Here is an 18711-nt window from a genome sequence, read left to right as displayed (position 1 = left end):
TCACATACATGGCTATATTAACCCACCTTAAGGGCTAATCCAAGTAGAGACTGAGCAAGAATTAGGACCTTAAGAACATGAACAATTTAGTACCCACTTTTCACCCCAATCTTGTTCTTTAGACATAATATTGTAGACGGAGCCAGCTTTGCAAGAAAGGCTGGAAAGCAGAAGATGAACAAAATTCACTGAGTCGGGGTTCCTTCAAAGGAATACACCCTAGAAGAACTGAGAATCCAGATTAAAAAACGTTTCATTTCCAATTGTTATATACCTAAAGGTGAATTTTTATTAAAAGCAGATCACATCACTTCAGGAAATTCAGAAAACTATATCTAAATACACTGAATGCAAGATATTCCTCATCAATTGAGATTCTTATAGCTTCATAAAGATAAAATGCAGATGAGTTGATTTAGATCAGGCCTTCACTAAATTTTAGAATTAGCTTTTGGAATCCCACGTATTGAAGTGTGCAGCCTGATTCCTGAGCATCGTGACAAAGCTGAGTGAATAAGGATAAAGTGCATCGTTGCTGGAAATAACACAGTTTGCCTTTGGTTTGTGCTAATAAACTCTAAGACAACTTAAATTCCAATTTTAATATTAGAAACCCACCTCATTATAAGGAATCTCAAACTCTGTATGTTATTGGTATTTTCGTGTGTATTCTTTGGTGAGCCTGAAATATAATTTGCTGTTTATATTTCTAATGTAAATCTCCAATTTCTGGTTGGCCACTCTGGCATGAAGCCAGAGCTCTAATTTATTTCCATCTTTTCTTATTTCTTACATCAAAAGAGGCTGGTTGGTTTGAATAACAAACATTCAATTGACTTAGACGTGGGGTGGCAGGCAGCACAGACATTACCTGTTTACCTTTTATTGCCTTCTTCGATTCGGCTTTTCTGGGAACAAAACCAGTAAGATACGCTGCTCCTTCATCTAGTTTTTACCCAGGTTATTTATCAGGAGACATTTCCTCCCTATTTCAGCAAGGAGTGGTGGCGGGGCGAAGAATTCAGACTGCAAGTAAGCCTCCGACCTAATGCTATCATAGGTTACTGCTCTTCCGAGTCATGCAGGACTTTCTTGTCCTCAAGACTCTGGCTTGGGCTGATAATTGTTTTTGATTCCAGGAGATGCTGCTGTTCACACATTTGTAACCTGTCGGACAACAGTGTGCTGAGAATGGAACACACGCTGTTTTAGCCACTTTGAAACTTTGCAGTGGTTCTCCCCCCGACCCCCTCCCCTTGCTGTCTTGCACAGTCATTGGCCTAATAAAAGGCAGAAACAAGAATTTACTACACCTTGGGCGGTACTTAAAACAAACTTTATTCTTGGGAACAGCAGTTATGTCTACTTGCTGCTGTATGTTTTGATATTTCCTCTAAATACTTAGTCTTAATATATTCAAAGTCAAATTGCTAATCACTCAATTTCCCTGCGATTTTCCTGGGTCCCCAGGCTGCCTTTTATGATACTCCATGTAAACACTGTATTTGGAAAGATACATAGATCAGCATCCCTAGAGTCACATGATCACATCAATCTGTGAAAATAGCATGACTTAAAAATAAAAGTCTCTTAATACTCTGCCAACAGGCTTTGGCATAATCTTGGCAATCACTTAGATTTCTTTTTTTTTTTTTTTGCTGTTATAATTTTTCCCAAGTGGAAATAGTCTCATATTTTGCAGACGTTGTCCAAGCTAGTGAACATCAATCCGTCTTCCTGGGTACTAAATTCGTCAGCTGAATGTATTCAGTCCACATAGAAATCAGTAAAGTGAGTGTGGAACGGCTTGGTGGCTGCTCCTTTCATCTTAAGAAATTGCAATACAAATTCCTGAAATCGTTTATGCAGGAATTTTTATTCTTTAAATCTTCCAGTGTTAAAGCAACAAGAAAACACTTAGAATGTCCTTTGGTGGAATCTTATTACACTTGTTATATATGTAAACTGATATTCTTTGATGCCCGCACGTTCGTTGCCCTTACAGAGAAATCTCTGCACAATGAAACAAAACAGAACAGAAGAGGACAAAATAAAATTGTCAGTCTTTGCTGATTCGAATTAGATACATTAACAGATTGTCTGGTAACACAAATTGGCAAGAATACAAAAAATCTACATATTACAGTATTTCAAGAAAAATAACTTCATTTGAATACAAAAGGATAGATACACTTTCTCTTTTCCTATAGCCACTCTTGGACAGTGGATGTGTGCCCGCACTGGGATGACTCAGTGCTGCTAAGATATATGGGGTATGACTGGCTTGAGCTTTCGGAGGGGCTGTTACACATGTGCATTACTAACATCAGACAAAGAAATCTTTCAACCAACAAGGGTTACAGAGCAACGTTCACTAAAGCACAGGTTGGAAGGGATTCAGGGACTGAAGCAGGCCAATATGGCAGCTTGTAACAGATTTCCTTATACCCACAATGCACTGCCAGCAAAGAATGCTTCTATTTGGTTGGTCCACACACTGGGCCGAGCGGTGCTGGGGCGCACCACGCGAGAGTAGCAAATGTTTTTAGGTCGGTTGATTTGTTTTTCGTCTTTCCTGTTTGGGGGGCTGTCACAGCCTTTCCCATCGGCAATAAGCTCTGCAGCTGGCAAAGTGATCTGCAGTGATAGCAACAGCTGCCAACTCCTCTGGAGTCAGAAATTAACAGTCTTGACTCGGATGTGCTGTCCACGGCTGATAAATATGGCTTAGTTCAATTAGGCCTTCTTAGTTTGTACACTGTGTTTGAGTGGGGGTGTCTGAGTGTGTGTTTCCTATGTTAGCAGCAAATGCTTGGGTGGTGTTGGTTTCCCCACGGCACAGGCCCGTCTGGTGGCTGGATGCAACGCCTAGAACACCAGGGGGCTGGCTGTCCCCAGCAGAGCGGTCAGCAGCAGCAGCGCCGGGGAGCCTCGCGGGGCCGCCCCCTGGCCTGAGTCGGAGCCGCAGCTGCCCGCCTCCTCGCACCGCAGCTTCTCGCACAGGATGCCCGTGTATGCGGCCGGGCACAGGCAGCGCACGTTGTTGTGGCATGTCCCTCCGTTCTGGCAGTGCAGGAGCTCGTTGTCGCAGACATTCGCTGCAGAACGAGGGGGAGGATTGGGGGGGGGGGGGGGGGGGGGGGGAAGGGAGGAGAAGCAGAATCAATTTAAGTTCATCTGGTACATCATGTTTTCAGCTTTAAAAAAATCTCCATCGATTTTGCGCTTCCCCCTCCCCTCCACAAACTAAGCATGTGACTCCAATTTCCAAACAAATGTAGTTTGCTGCCTTTGTTTTTATCTTATTAGTCCCTTTCATATAGATTTTTGCTGCAATCTTGGATATTATCATTGTCCATTTCAGGCTATCGAATACAAAGTAATGTAATACTCGGAGTTTGGCAGTATCTTCTCTTCATGGAACTGAGACCTGTTGTGATCTCCAGGGTTTTTGAAGGACAAGTGCCTGATACAAGAACGCAGAGCTTTGAAGCCAAATGAATGGTAACTAAGATGCAAAGCATATTGCTACAATGACCAAGAACCTCTAAGGCGCGGGCCATTCGCCCTGCAGGGGAGTCCTGCCGCTGCATGCAGAGAAGCCGGATGAGGGAGGGGATGGGACTCGGGCAGGCAGCATGCTCCAGCAGGCAGCAGCCAGATCGGAAGAGAGAAAGCTGTCTCATGGGAGGAGTGTGCGGAAGAGCGGTCACATTTGCCCCGACAGCCTCTTAGGATATTTATCACCTTGTAAATATGGGAAGTAGAGTCCAAGGTTACCTTGATTTCTGGGGATAATAATAAATGCACTGGTGTGAAACCCTGATTACCAAAATTTCACTGTGTCCATCAATTAATGGAATCAGTTTGCACAAATCAAGCAAGCAATTCCAGATAGTAAAATTCATTCACAGTCCTTGTCATGTAACTTTCATCTCTAATAATTTCTTATTTCTTCAAAATTCTGTGGTTATCCTCATTAATTCCGTGTCTCTTCTTCTTTTAGATAATCAAGGTTTCACTGATTTAGCAGAATGTTAAATAGAACCCCGGGAAGTTAAAACAACAAAGAGTAAAGGAGCCAAGAACACTTCTCAGCACATACACTGCTTAAGCACTTAATATATAGAGCCGCTCTGGAAGGGGGTGGTGCAGAGCAGAAAAAGTACTTTTATAAATTATAATATTTTTCATTTTTTAAAAAATGTCATGGTCAAATTTCCCGAGGGGTACTACATGAATTAAACACACACACACACACACACACACACACACACACACATGCACTTATTATTACTATCAAGTGCAAGTCATTAAAAAAAATAACCCCCATCTCCCAAGTAATAATTCAATGGAGAATGTTGCTTTGTCCATTAATCATGTTCAATAGTCATGTCACCTTCAAAAGAAGCTTCTTACACACAAACATGCTAATGCTCTGTGTGCAAATGAGCTGAGAAAAGACGGTGGATGCTCACAGAGTTACTAACAAAGTGCCCTACACAAGGCCCTGTTTTACCACCTTCCACAACAATTCCTCAGCAGCCTCTAACACAGTTGCGTAACATCTTAGTCTAATTTTCAAATGTACCCATGCCGGCTATCTGTAAATGTCAGAAGTGACTATAAAGGCCTACTAAATCCTTCAGGCTCAGAATATTGATATACAAGGTAGTGTTCCAGGGGTTCTCATGATGATATAAGCTTCCTGTCATTGGGTGGCTAAGAAATCATGAATATTAGAGCCAAATTATAGTATTTTAGGAGTCATGTGAAAAATGTTAAGACCTGGACCTGTGAGGCAAAGTCTGCAAGTGGAGAATAGTTAAACTCATGGTCAAAACTGACAAAAGGCCTCTTTTGTTTGGTTGTGAATTCAGAAAGCATCCATCGGTTTTCGGGATTTTGTTTTGCTTACACTTCAGGAAATATCTGTTTAATTGGGGCAACATGTACTAAACAGATCCAAATAACTGTTTCCACTTAAAGTTAAAGATTGTCAGCATCTCTTGGTCCAGGCAGCAGATTGCTGAATGGAATATTTCCCTTCACTTGGACACTAGAGGGAGGGAAATATCTGTTCCATCAATATCGATAATTGCTTGCCTTGAATAATTGAGAAGAAATCAATAGTTAATTAAATATCACTCCCCTTAAAAAAAAGCTATTTTTCTTTTTCTTGGACCTGAATGTAAATCAGTTGTTCAACAGAGGTTTCTTTTTTTCGAGAAGCTGGTGACTAAGTTAAAATTCAGTATCTTTCCTACATTTAAATAATCTACTAGTTGATGTTGATGATTGGGAGAAATTTAATAAATATACAAGGAACAGATGTGATCCAGGATTAATAATCTCATGAACTGGGGGAAGATATTTTCTGTAAGAGATGAACAGAAAAAATGAAACCTAGAATATATTTCATTACTTTAGAATTCACTATGAGATGTATTACATTCGGTACCTTGATTGTGCTGTTCAGTAAATACAGAACTTCACCATACGCACAGGACTCTGTTGGAATCATGTACTAGAAGCACATTTAAACCTAACTACGGAGCTTACCTGCTATTCATAAATTTATGCTCCATCTTCATGTCATTTTGAACCAAACTTGTGGTGCTTAGTGAATAAACTAGGTGGTTAACCAATATCATTGAGCTCTTCTTCAGCATATGAAACCTTGTACTAAACATCATGAAGAAAAAAAGAAATATAAAGCATGATCTCTGCTCTTATGGAGTTCAAGTCTGGCTGGGAAGATAAAATATATACAAGAAATGATCTAACCTGAATTTCATTAGAATGCCTTTATCAAATACATCCAGCTCAAACAATGTCTGTTGTGTGCCAGGCACCCTGCTAGACTGTATGGTTATAACTCTACCAGCCCTAAAGGAGCTCACAGTTTGGCAGAAAACAAACAAATAAACAAATATATACAGAAATAATTATGATACAATATAAAAAAACACTATAAAGGAAGCATTTGCAAACTGCTAGGGGAACTCAGGTGCTGGTGTAAATAATTATTTAGGGGAAGATTAGAGAAGATTATAGAAAGGAGGTTGTATTTGAACAATGGTGTGCATCAGGCAGATATGGGTAGAAAGAGCATTATAGGTGGGGAAACTGTCCGGGTAAAGGCAGGGAGACATGAAAGTACATTGCGCTGGTTATTAAGCAATTGTCTCTCAATTCTAAACCCACTGTTCTGATGTTAAGGCTGGAACCCTACAAGTTGTCTCCTGGGTTCTACCAACAAGGAGCACTGGAGGGAGTGGAGACAGTAGGAGGAAGGAAGAAGAGATTTCCTTTTTCCTGTTTGATGGCTCTTCCTAACAGTATTGCCCCAGAAATGGCCCTTCATCCCAACAGCAGCATTTGGTTCCAGTGCTCAGCTTTATTCAGAACCAGCTTCATCTCACCCTTATAGGTTCCTGCACCAACCTGGCAGGATTCCTTCCCTAGAGGTTTGAGCCTCAGCTCCAAGGGGCCCCTGCCCAGAATTTTGGAGGTATGAGCAGCAGCCAGGTATTACCCCTCCTCAGAGATGCAGGTCCAAGATCTGTGGGATCTCCCCTCCAAACTTCTAGTTTCTAATAACCCCATCCTCTTTTCTGTAATCGCTGAGTCCAAGACTGATAGCTGCTCCCTGCTTACACAGTTACTATCTCTGAGTTACTTCATTGTCCTATTCTCATTTTTAAATTCTAAAACACCTGTTTAACCATTTCCTTTAATAAATTCTCTCGGTTGAAATGCCTAGTGTGGTTTCAGGTTTCTGACTGGAGCCTGAGTGAGAGATGCATGGGACACATTAGTAAATGATGAATGGACTGGTGTGGCTAGAATGCTGGATGTGCACAGGGAAAAATGGAGACTAGAAGGGTAAGCTGTGGCCTGGTTGTGAAGGTTTTACATAACATACTACAGAGTTTGGATAACAGGCAATGGGAAGCTGTCAGAAACCTGTAAGGAGGGTGATGTTTTAAAGGAGAGAAAGAAAAAGGTGAGGTTAGTCCAGGGAAAGCACAGACTGGAGTCAAGGAGAGCGGATACTTCAATAGAATGGGCTTGGTGTGGATTAGAGCAGTGGGGAGAGAGAGAGGGACAGATTTGGAGACAGGTTATTTGAAATGGGTAAGAGAGATTCTCAGGTTCCTGATTTTGGTATTTGGATGCATCATAATGTAATTTATTAAGAAAAGAAGATTGCGGGAAGAGTTTGGTCAGAGAAGAAAGAGAAATTTTTCTGGACCTATTGACTTTGACTTTGAGGGGGTCTATAGGCTCTTCTGCAGGGGTCTTGTTATTAGTTGGAGAAACTGGTTAAGGGTTCGAGAGGTCAGCCATGCTGGAGATACAGATTTGGAGAAGGGGTGGTAGTGGTCATTGTTACAAACAGTGAAGTGAAAGGAATAGAAGATCTTAATCTGGTAGAATATAGATTAAATAGAAATGAAGACTGTAGATAGAAAGCTGAAAACTATCAGCATTTAAGCCATAGGAAGAGAAAGACAGACCATGAAGGATGCTGAGAAGAAAAAACACCAACAAAACGCAGTATAAAAGCAATCATAGAAGCCTTCCTGCTGTGTTTGACTGTATCTAGGAATAAACAGACAGACTGGAAGAGTGTGAGACGAAGGGGACTTGGAGTTGAGTAAAGGAAATATGCAAAATAAGTATTGCACGTTCTTGATTGAATCTGATGGAAGGGATTTTGGAATAATTAGGAAAAGGATTGGAGAAATTTGAGGAATTAACATTTAATAGAGGTCTTTGGTTGTCAGTCAAAAGTAGTGGTTTTGTCTCCCAGGGGACATTTGAGAGTGTTTGGAGATGTGTTTGGTTGTCACACCTTGGGGGAGGGCATGCTACTGGCCTCTAGTGGGTAGAAGCCAGAGATGCTAAATATCCTGCAGTGTGCAAGACAGCCCCCCCCACAGTAAAGAATTACTCTTCAATTAACGTTGGTGGTAAAATGATGAAGGCCTGGCTCAGGGTGTCAGCCATGGCCCTGAAGATGAGCAGTCGTCCTTATGTATACTGGTGAAAGGAGAATGAAGACACCTTGGCGATTCTAGATCAGAGAGACAGTGAGTTTTCAGGTGCAGAGCCGTGGGAGTCGGAGGTGACTGTAGGTACTTGAAGCTGAAATATAAAAGTGGATTATCTTCTTGGGGGAACAAACACAGGAGAGCAGGGCCTAAAACAGACTCTTCAGTACTGCTCACAATTAAAGGATAAGAGAGGAACCCAAATCACCCTTGTCACGTAGCTTGTTCTACCTTGCTCTGATAGAAACAGTAAAATCGGAGCTCGAGGAAACTTCAGAAACTATCTAGATAAGCTCTAGATGAGTGAACTGAAAGCATTTTAGGGCAGAACCAGAGCTAGAATCTAGGTCTCCCAATCTACGGATTCCTGCTCTTCACCTCGAGAAGAAGAGTCAGGAGAAACGCAGTAAATGGTGTTGCACGGTGCACATTCTATGCTCCTCGAGACAGTATAAATAACTCTTCTGTAGATCCTCAGTAGATTTTCAGTTGTCCTGGCCAGCTGCTCTGCTTTCAAAGTGCATTGAGACTAGGCAGAGGTCTTTGCTGATAGCATTAAATATCACATCACCTAGCATTCTACCACATTCTGACGTAGCTCCAAATACAAATCAGCTCATAAAATATACCCAAAATACATAAAATATAACCCAAAATATCAAAGGTCTAGGTTGGGAATGGCAAATACGTTGTGTATTTCCTCTTCCTCTCTGCAGAAGATCTAGCTACTTAATCCTGGCACTCTCTTGCACTGAACTCCAGAACTCCTCTCAACATAAGCTTTCAGGTGTCCGTCACCAGTTGAGAGAACTGGCATGAGGATAAACTCCCATTTACAATCCTGGCATTATCTACATTTCATCTTGCATGTCATTGCAGATTAAAAATCCGATTGAGCGCTTCTATACAACATGCACCTTGAAGTTACCACTCTCTTTACTTGGGGCCCTTTGGTGTAGATTTTCCTAAAACTGAAAACTCTGACTTTATTTTGTGAAGTATTTATGTTAAGCATATCCCAATTCTTCCTTCATTGTTATTGACAATCTAAGGGTGTGCTATCTCAGTAAACAGTGCATGCTGAGTGTTTAAAAATTTTTTTTATTTTACTATCTTTTTGGTGAGGAAGATAACGTCTGTTGCCAATCTTCCTCTCTTTTTTTTTTTTTTGAGGAAGATTAGCCCTGAGCTAACATTCGCCGCCAATCCTCCTCTTTTTGCTGAGGAAGACTGGCTCTGAGCTAACATCCGTGCCCATCTTCCCCTACTTTATATGTGGGACGCCTACCACAGCATGGCTTGATAACTGGTGCATAGGTGTGCGCCCGGATGCAAACTGGCGAACCCTGGGCTGCAGAAGCAGAGCACGTGAACTGAACCACTTGGCCACTGGGCTGGCACCAGTGAAAGTTTATTTTTAAACTCCTGATACGACACTTGATCCAGTATTGGATGCAAATTGTTATTTGCTAGACACAATTCTTTTTATCATGATAAAATATGATCCTTGAATACAGGAAAAGCTAATATTAGTTTGGTAATAGCTTGACTACATTCTAAAAGATCATTTTGCTATTGATAAAAATAATTCATTTATAGTGAGTCCAATGGCACACCATATAACCTATCACTCCCTGATGTTTCAATATTAGGAATGCTTTCAAATGGAGTGACCAAGATAATCTGTGGCCCTTGAGAGATAAAATTATATATTAATGTTAGACCCAAACAGAGTTATGTGGGTAAAAGATGAAGTGTGGAATCCTGGTGAAAAGACTGAAGTCAGCAAGGTGTTATAACAGCTCTGATCACAGCTTCAGTAAGCAAGCCACAACAGCAGATAAAGAAGCTCCTACATTGCTACCAGTTTATAAAAACACTCAGAACTTTCACGGTGACAGAATTTCTTCCTCCCTCCTTCACTTCTTTTTCTTCTTCCCCTAGCTTGGCTAGTGAGAGTTACAGGGATGTAGGTGAATTGTTCAATTCTTTAACTTCTTTTTTGCAGATTTCTTGATTGTCATATACATTTCCTTTTCCCAAACTGCAATCTATTGTCAAAATGTGAATTATGAGACCTTGATTCCTTTTCCCTCTCTTAGTCCTTTCTGGAAGGAATGGAAACGCAGACCTAGAGAGGGATCCCATATGCTCATAGAAGGCACCAGCCAGGACCCAGTGCTGCTACTTTTTTGATTCTTCTTTTCTTTTGAGACTTGAAGGGTCACTTGTTCTCGTTATGATCATGATGATCTATTACATTACCAAAGGGAAGTGTTCTTTTCTCTGTTTGGGTCTTGTTCAAAGCTATACATTGAGGTTCACGCTGTCAGCGAGCTGCTATGCTTGAGCAATACCGGGTCTGTATTTATAGACTTGAAAGTTTCTCTTTTTGGCTTTGTCTGCTGCACTTCAAGGAATCAGTGCAATGCGTTACCATGACAGCCTTCCTCGATGGTTATATTAATAAAGTGACCTCCACCTTCACCACCTGAAGCAAGCCTAGGATTGCTGAGGGAAAGATGTTCCAAATTGTTTCGGTCCTTTTCACAGAGACGTCAAAGAGTAAATAACCTCCACCAAACTGGCTAGTAACAAAGGCACGCGCGCAACTTTCAGTTCTGATTTAGGCATTTGAGGGGTTGTGGCAGGGAGATGAAGAGCTGTGATTATGACCCATGCATTCAGCCTTGGTGGCGTGTTGCTAGGTTGTGAGATGTAAGACATAAAACAGAGCCTACAGGTCAGCTCCTGGGGTATGGAAGAAACTTTATGGACTGTTGTCTAATGGCCTTTTTTGGGAATTCTGGGTACACTACCTGCATTTTCCCCATCTTTTCTCACTTACGTCTGGCCATGATTGGTGGTATGGGGCAGTGGACAAAACATTCAGAGTCGTGAAACCCGAGTTCTAGTTCTGACTAGCCATCACTTTGCTGTAAGGCCTCGGACATATCGTGAAATCACTTAGCGACATCCATCCATTCATCCATCCATCATCCAACCAGGCACTGTTCTAGATGGTGGGCACAAAGTGTGAGCCAAATGGACACTGCAGCGGCTTCTGTGGAGCTTAAATTCTAGTGACAGCTATAAAGTTAGAGAAAGAGTCTAAGTAGGTAGTTTTAAAATTCTCTTGAGCTTTATGATTTGCATGAATATTTTTCATGGAGAGTCTATCATCTTAAAAGGCAAAGGGTGAGGAATTCTCCTCTTTCTTGATCAAACAGGCGATAACAATTGGACTTCTTCTGCAATATTACCCATGCTGGTGATGACTCAGGGGCTGTTTCTGCTTGATCGGTGTTGCCTGCCAGTCTTCCCTGGCGCCCCAGGGAACAGGGATAGTTTTTCTCCTCACGTGCACTAAAAGCATGCGGCGGTCTGAAGAGCATTAGGTGAAGAGCTTGGGATTCAGGTCTGGTTTCTGTGGTTAACGGGCTGAGTGAACTTGGGAAAATCATTTAACCTCTTTATGCCTCTCTTTCCTCACTTCTAAAGCCAGGATAATAACACTTGTCCTATTCGCCCACCTCACACTTGTTGGGATCCTCAAGATGAATTATGTGGAGGTGCTTTAAAAAATATGAAACGCCACCTACGTATATTTTGTTACTGTTCAATACCTTCCCACTCCCCACTAAAGCTAGAAGGCCACGATGGAGGAGCGAGGTGTTTATTCCTCCCTCCGCCATAATGATGAATTCATCACTACCTACCCAATTCAAGGTACTTGAGGTGACAAAGGAAGCAAATGTCCTCTCTCAAAGACAGCATCTGTCTATGTCCTCTGTGGGTGTGAATGTTGAGACAGTGTGGGGTCAAACATGCGATTCCTGAATATTTGAATTCAGCTGCTGCATACTCCACAAAGCCTTGCAAGGTCAGCCTGGACTGGCAGTGCCCGTTTTCTCAAACGTGACTTGTATACTCTCATTCAGTGTGCATTCTCCTGTACCAGTCAGAGTACATAAGGTGCGTTTTCAGAGTGGAGAACTCTGCCCCATAGCCCAGCTTTAGCCTCTGCAGTGCTGAGGTGGGGGGTGAGTACAGAGGCAAACAGTATCTAGGCTGAAACCTGGGAGCCATCAAGTAGAAACCTCCTTGTTTTCCTCCTCTCACCCTACGCTCCTGTCTGTGTCTGTATCCTTCTGGGGACAGAGGTACTGCTGGCATGATCCCTATGTCACAGCATCCAGTCTACTTTGTTTCAGTGTAATGAGGTCAAGGAGCAGAGCATAAGGGGAACGATGTGGAAGCTGTCAGCTGGGTGGTCATACATGTCTGGGATCCAGTACAGGAAGTTCTGACTTTAGAGAGCAGCCATTCTGTTCTTATTCGTCTAAATCAAAACAGCAATTATGAGAGTGACACTTGCTCTTGTCCGATAAAAGGAAACGCTACTCAAAACATTATTGAAAAACCACGTTCATTGGAAGGAGCCTATGTCGGCAGTAAGCAGTAACCCAGCTAGTGTGAAAGAGGTGACTCCAGAGCAGAGCAAGAGGCACTGTCCAGACACTCCCAAAGTCTTCAGCTGTTGCAACCTGAAAAAAGCCTTTGCTGGTGTTGAGAAGGAATTAATTCACTGAGAATCCCACAAGCCGGAGGCTGGGCACCTGTCCCAAAGTGATCATTAATGATGTATTGAAATCCGATTTAGGTCAACACCTTTAGACACAGACACAGGCAAGGTGCTCATAAAAACAGTGCTGAGAAATCATAGTTTCTCATCTGGTATCAGAAAACGCACTTGTCTAGTTTAATAAAAAGATGCAACCTCTACTCTGTTGCCCAAGGTGAAAGATGGTGTTCACTGGGAAGCGCAGTCACACACAACAGCAACACACATCAGGGTATAAACCACTGTCTCAAAGTACATGACCTTATGTCAGGTGTTTGACCAGTATGATTCCCCTAAGTATGGACATATACCTTCACATGTACCTTATGGAATACAAACCTTGGAAAAAGTACTGGAACAAATTGTACCACACTGTGACTAGTGTTTATCTCTGACTGGTAGGAGTGTGGGCGATTTTAGTGATTCTCACTTTCATCTTTACACTTTTCCCTCCTTCCAAATCCCCTAGAATAAATATATAGTCCTTTTAAGATACTAAAAATGTTAATAAAAGGAATTGTTGTTACTTGAGAAAATAAAAATATCTTTCACTGAAATAATAAAGGTAATTCATTTGAGAAATAAACATGTGACCAAATTTTGCCATTTTTCGGTATTTGTGTTATTAACATATATATATCTAGTCATACTACCAATTATCTTGTTTTTTGAGGAAGATTAGCCCTGAGCTAACTACTGCCAATCCTTCTTTTTGCTGAGGAAGACTGGCCCTGAGCTAACATGTATGCCCATCTTCCTCTACTTTATACGTGGGACGCCTACCACAGCATGGCTTTTGACAAGCGGTGCCATGTCTGCACCCGGGATCCAAACCGATGAACCCCAGGCTGCTGAGAAGCGGAATGTGTGAACTTAACCACTGCGCCACCGGTGGGGCCCCTCTACCACTTATCTTAAATGTCTACAAAAATTATCTCAGAAAAGACACAAGAGTTCCTACATGATCCCATAATTATCAGAAGGCCCTAGACACTGGGATCCCTTGTCTTGCCAAAGACTATACATAGCCTCAGGGGAGGGTGGACCCAGCAGAGCCTCCTGAGCTAAAGGGATGCGCAGCCGGAGGGCCATGTCGTTGTTAACTAGTGTAGACTGATGCAAAAGGAGTGGACATTTCTACCCTTGAAGATCAAGCCACAGCGATGGCTGCGATTGAATTTCCCATCACCTTTCCAGTAGAGGAGCTCCCAGTCAGATTTCACTTAACTTCAAGAAAACATATTTCATGCCTCTTGAGTTGGTAGGCGACTCATGCCTGCTACATGTGTCCATGTTTGCCCCACATCTGTGACCTGTTCATTGTGGCTCTAGAGCACTGTCCCTGTCACCAAACAGAGACCCAATAAATATTTATTAAGCAAATAAATAAAATTTGTCTTTTGTTCGCTGCCTCTTTCTGAATGGTAGATATGTATCTATTATTAGTAGATAGATAGATATCAATACAGATGGCTAGAAAGCTCACAGGTTGGGGAGCAGAAAGAGGAGGATGGCCTCATTTTAGTTTCCGTGGGGTAGGAGGTGAGGCCGTCTGCTGAGCATGAGGCAGCGGAGGTGAGGTGGGGTCTTGAAGGGAGGAGTGAGATATTGGGCAGGGGTGGGAGAAGAAGCTACCTAAGGATGTGTGGAAAAGTTGCTGGGCAGCTTCCACCCCCAGCTCAGCTTGTATACCCTGATTTGTCAGGGCTTCCCACACCTGATTTCATAATGGAGGACGTGAGCTGGAAGAGAATGGTGACCTGTTTTGGATTTCCTCGTTCAATGATACAATTTATGGCTGCTGTAGGGGAAGGAGCAAGAGTGGCCAGGGAAGCTAAGAGATCAGAAGCATTCCCTTCATTGTTCATTAGGCAAAAGGTACCACCTCTTATTATAATCTTGGCATTGTGGGTAATATGAAGGTGAAAAAATATGGTCCTGAAGGAACTTAGTGACTTTTTTTTTTAACTAGAAGGGGACTAGTTAAATTTGGAACATGAGCTAAAGGAAAATCCAGTTGGAAGTGTTCTACATGGGGCTGGGATGGAGGTGAGAGACCATCACGGGCACGTGGAAGAATGCAAGTAAAAGGATTTGGGGTTCTTTGAAATGATGGGGAATTGTGAAAGACAATCCATACAGTCCCATTCAGTGTGAAGACAAATCTATAAAACGTTCCCCATTCTCAGTAGGTGGTAGGGCAATACTACGGGCCTTTGATATTCAGCATTAAGAAATCCAAGTATCTGTGGCTGAAAGGAGATAATTGTGTCATTAATTCACAAGCGTGGATTTTTTTTTTTTTCTGAGACAGAATTTCAATGCCTTTGAGCACTTTGTAAAGCTAAAATATAATTTGAGGCTCCTGTTTGTCGAGCTATGGCAAAATGTCTCCTTAGAGACTTAATTTCTCCTATATATACTTGGCAGGAATGTTCTAAATACAGTCCAAGCCCTCTTAGGATTTTTAAACAGCAGGGATATTTAAGTGTGAAAAATAGCTACTGAAATCACACAGCAGTAACTTTTCTTAATGATTTTTTTTTCCTGGGAATCACTGTAATTCACTCTTGTCTGCTGTGGCCTTGCTGTCACCAGAACCACCTCCCGACAATGTCAAACCAAGTCTTGGGAGGTGATTTTATAATGTCAGGATGAAACAAAGCCATTTCCCTGTTAATGCCAATGTCAAGGCAAAATGAATTGGTGTCAATAAATTCAAGGTGAGGAAAACAACATTATGGAATCAAGAGAATGTGCAAAATGATGACATGAGTCATTTAGGGATGCCGGGCCCCAAGTAAAAATGACTGCTAATTTTCAAAAATGTATCTGCTGCTGCACTGGGGACCAACCATTGAAGTGATCTAAAATATAAAATACATTAGCGAGGTTAGGAAAGGACAAAGGGGTTACAATGACAGACAAGTCATAAGCATACCTTTTCGATAAAGTCGGTGCTGACCATTGCAGCTCATATTGTCCTTTCCCACCGAGAAATTCCTGAGACGCTCAAAATTTGAGCTGCAAAATTTAGTATTTAATTGTCGACAGTGGTGTTGTCCAAAAGTCTGGGTTCAAATACTGACATCACCGCTCAAGCTCTCCAGTCTGGATTTCTGAGCCTCGATTTCTCTTCATCTATAACAGAGGCCATTTCTCAGGGCTGTTATGAGTGTGGGAGATCTTTCAACTCCATGGTTATTATTAAGTGCCTTCTAAGTACCAGGCACTGCTCAAAGTCCTGCAACGAAGAGACAGACTGGAAGAGCCACAGAAATGGTGCTTAGTTTTATAAGCTCATGTATTTACGTCTCATTAGCTAGTGTAACTTCACATAGTATATGTCCTTCTGTCTTCTAGTTCACTTTCATCATTAATAATTCCTAGGGGCTGGCATGGTGGCACAGTGGTTAAGTTTGTGCGCTCTGCTTCGGTGGCCCGGGGTTTGCTGGTTCAGATCCTGGGTGTGGACCTACACACGACTTACCAAGCCATGTTGTGGCAGGCATCCCACATATAAAGTAGAGGCAGATGGGCATGGATGGTAGCTCAGGGCCAATCTTCCTCAGGAAAAATAAAAAGGAGGGTAGACAGTGGATGTTAGCTCAGGGCTAATCTTTTTCTTCTTCAAAAAATAATTTCTAGGGGCTGGCCCCGTGGCCGAGTGGTTAAGTTTGCGTGCTCCGCTGCAGGTGACCCAGTGTTTCATTGGTTCAAATCCTGGGCGCAGACACGGCACTGCTCATCAAACCACGCTGAGGCGGTGTCCCACATGCCACAACTAGAAGGACCCACAACAAAGAATATACAACTATGTACCGGGGGGCTTTTGGGAGAAAAAAGGAAAAAATAAAATCTTTAAAAAAAATAATTTCTAGCTTCTTTGGTGCTTAATAAATACTTGTTGATTTGGAAAAAAAATCATCTTTCACTCCTACTGCTCCTTACACAAAAAAACAACTGCTTATCTTACTGAAAAGAAGATCTATTGTTCATTTTTCTTTAATGAAGGGAAAAACAGACAAAAGCCCTTATTGAAGAAAATGTTTGAGTAAAGAGAGGGATGCTAGACCAGCTCAGGAGTGATGTTAAGTAATTCTTTGCAACATAACTTTTACTAAAACTAAACTTCAAACATGAGGCAGAAGGAAGACGTACTCAGAGTCCTGTCTTAACATCCGAAGGAACTCTTTCTTAATTGGTTAAGAAAAAGGTGTAGGAACGAGAACAAATCCACACAGCAGATGACCTGAAAAGGGGGAAATGAAGTCATTGCAGGTACAGAGAAGGGCGTCTTAAGGCTTCTCCTAAGCAGAGCAAGGCTGTTGTGTCTCCAGAGAGAGGCGGGCTAGTTAGACCAAAATCAAGAGGCTGGCAAGCACTGTGTGGAAGCTGTGCCTTCTGGGGCTTTCAGATCCAGCAACAGAAAGGAAAAAAAAATGAATTGGTTTGGATACAATTGGGAGGCTGGAACATTATTTAAAACCCAGTGAAAATGTGCTAGCGCTGCTCTTTGAAGCAGATTAAGGCGTACCAAGGTTAGATTAAGCAGGGGTGAATAAGATTTGGGTGGGCTGGTTAAAGAGAAATCACACGACGTGCTTTGAAAATATCTTGTTCTAACACATTTCACTTTCTTTGACATCTCTTATTCTTATTTATTTATTTTGATGAGGAAGACTGTCATTGAGCTAACATCTGTGCCAATCTTCCTCTATTTTGTATGTGGGAGGCCACCACAGCATGGCTTGATGAACACTGCTAGGTCTGAGCCCAGGATCAGAACCTGCGAACCCTGGGCCCCCAAAGTGGAGCGTGTGAACTTAACCACTGTGCCACTGGGCTGGCCCCTCTTATTCTTATTTTTGAATATATGTACTTTTATACTAATCAGGCATTATTGTAGAATAGAGATTTTGTGAAGATAAGGATTTTGACTGTTTTGTTCTTTGCTGTACGCACAAAGCCTAGAACAGTGACTGGTACCAGACCGTATTCAATGAACATCTGAGTATTTTTGAGTGAATTAATAAATGAATTTTATAGAAAAAAATCACATATTCCCTATGCATTGCTTCCTTTCTACTTCTAAAATACCTTCCCACTGTGTTTATTCTCCTTCTCCTAAATCAAATTGCACAGGAGTGCTGTTGCCAGACTGAGTTTTCTTACAAAGTGTTTTCACAATACCTCTCTCACTCCTTCTCTCACTCACAACCTTCAATGGCTCCCCACTGCTAATTGGATAATTCTGTAGTCAGGATCCCCCACAATGTGATCAGAATCTCCCCATTTTCTGCTTTTACTCCCCAACATAAACTTTCTACTCCTGGTTAATCGACTCATTGTCTTAAACACACACACACACACACAAAATTAAACTGAATTATAATTAAGAGGCTGCACACTTTTACGTATGTTATCTTGAAGAATAGTTCCACTAACCTGGCAGGATAGGCATTATTATTACTATTACTATTATTGCTATTATTATTACTCCCCTTTTATGGGAAACCTCTGGATCCTACCCAAGCCCCACCAGCGACTGAACAGCAGAGGCAGGACTAGAATTTAGGCCTCTCTGACCCCAAAGCACCAACGGTCCATGCTGCCCTCATGTCCTTGACTGCCACATGCTGGCACCCAAGGCGGTGCCTCTGTTCCTGGTGTGTCCATCCCTCAACTCCTCACCCATCCTTGAAGGTCCAGCTGAGGCTCAACCCCCACCAGAAGATTGCTCTGACTATGCCAGCCTTCAGACACTGGTCCTGCCTTTGGAGCCCCAGATGCTCTGATCTAGACAGAGATAGAAATGTAGATTTACTTTGGACAGGCTGGACTTCAATCTTGGTTCCACCAAATACGAGCTGGGTAGTCTCATGCAAATCACTTAACCCATCTTTGTTTCATTCATAAAAATGGAGATAATTTAATATCTAGTATCCACCTCATAGGACTGTTATGTAGATTAAATGAATCAATACATATAAGGCAATTAAGACATAAAGTCCTTCAGTAAACGTT

The 18711-nt window shown here is 42.0% G+C and overlaps 1 protein-coding gene across 4 annotated transcripts in view; it reads right to left on the bottom strand.

Annotated features, from left to right (window-relative positions):
- Positions 1 to 1325: 1325 nt before the first annotated feature.
- Positions 1326 to 18711, bottom strand: part of NTNG1 (netrin G1) — a 313233-nt gene continuing 295847 nt past the window's right edge. For all 4 annotated transcript variants that reach the window (XM_046645779.1, XM_046645776.1, XM_046645778.1 and 1 more), the window contains one exon: positions 1326 to 3098. In XM_046645779.1, coding sequence (XP_046501735.1) covers positions 2869 to 3098 — 230 coding nt within the window. In that variant the 3' untranslated portion in view covers positions 1326 to 2868. The remainder of the gene's footprint in view (positions 3099 to 18711) is intronic.

The sequence above is a fragment of the Equus quagga genome, chromosome 18 (genome assembly GCF_021613505.1).
Source record: "Equus quagga isolate Etosha38 chromosome 18, UCLA_HA_Equagga_1.0, whole genome shotgun sequence".
NCBI classification, from domain to species: Eukaryota; Metazoa; Chordata; class Mammalia; order Perissodactyla; family Equidae; genus Equus; species Equus quagga.
Note: the sequence above shows the minus strand (reverse complement) of the source record. Positions and strands in the feature narration are given on the sequence as shown.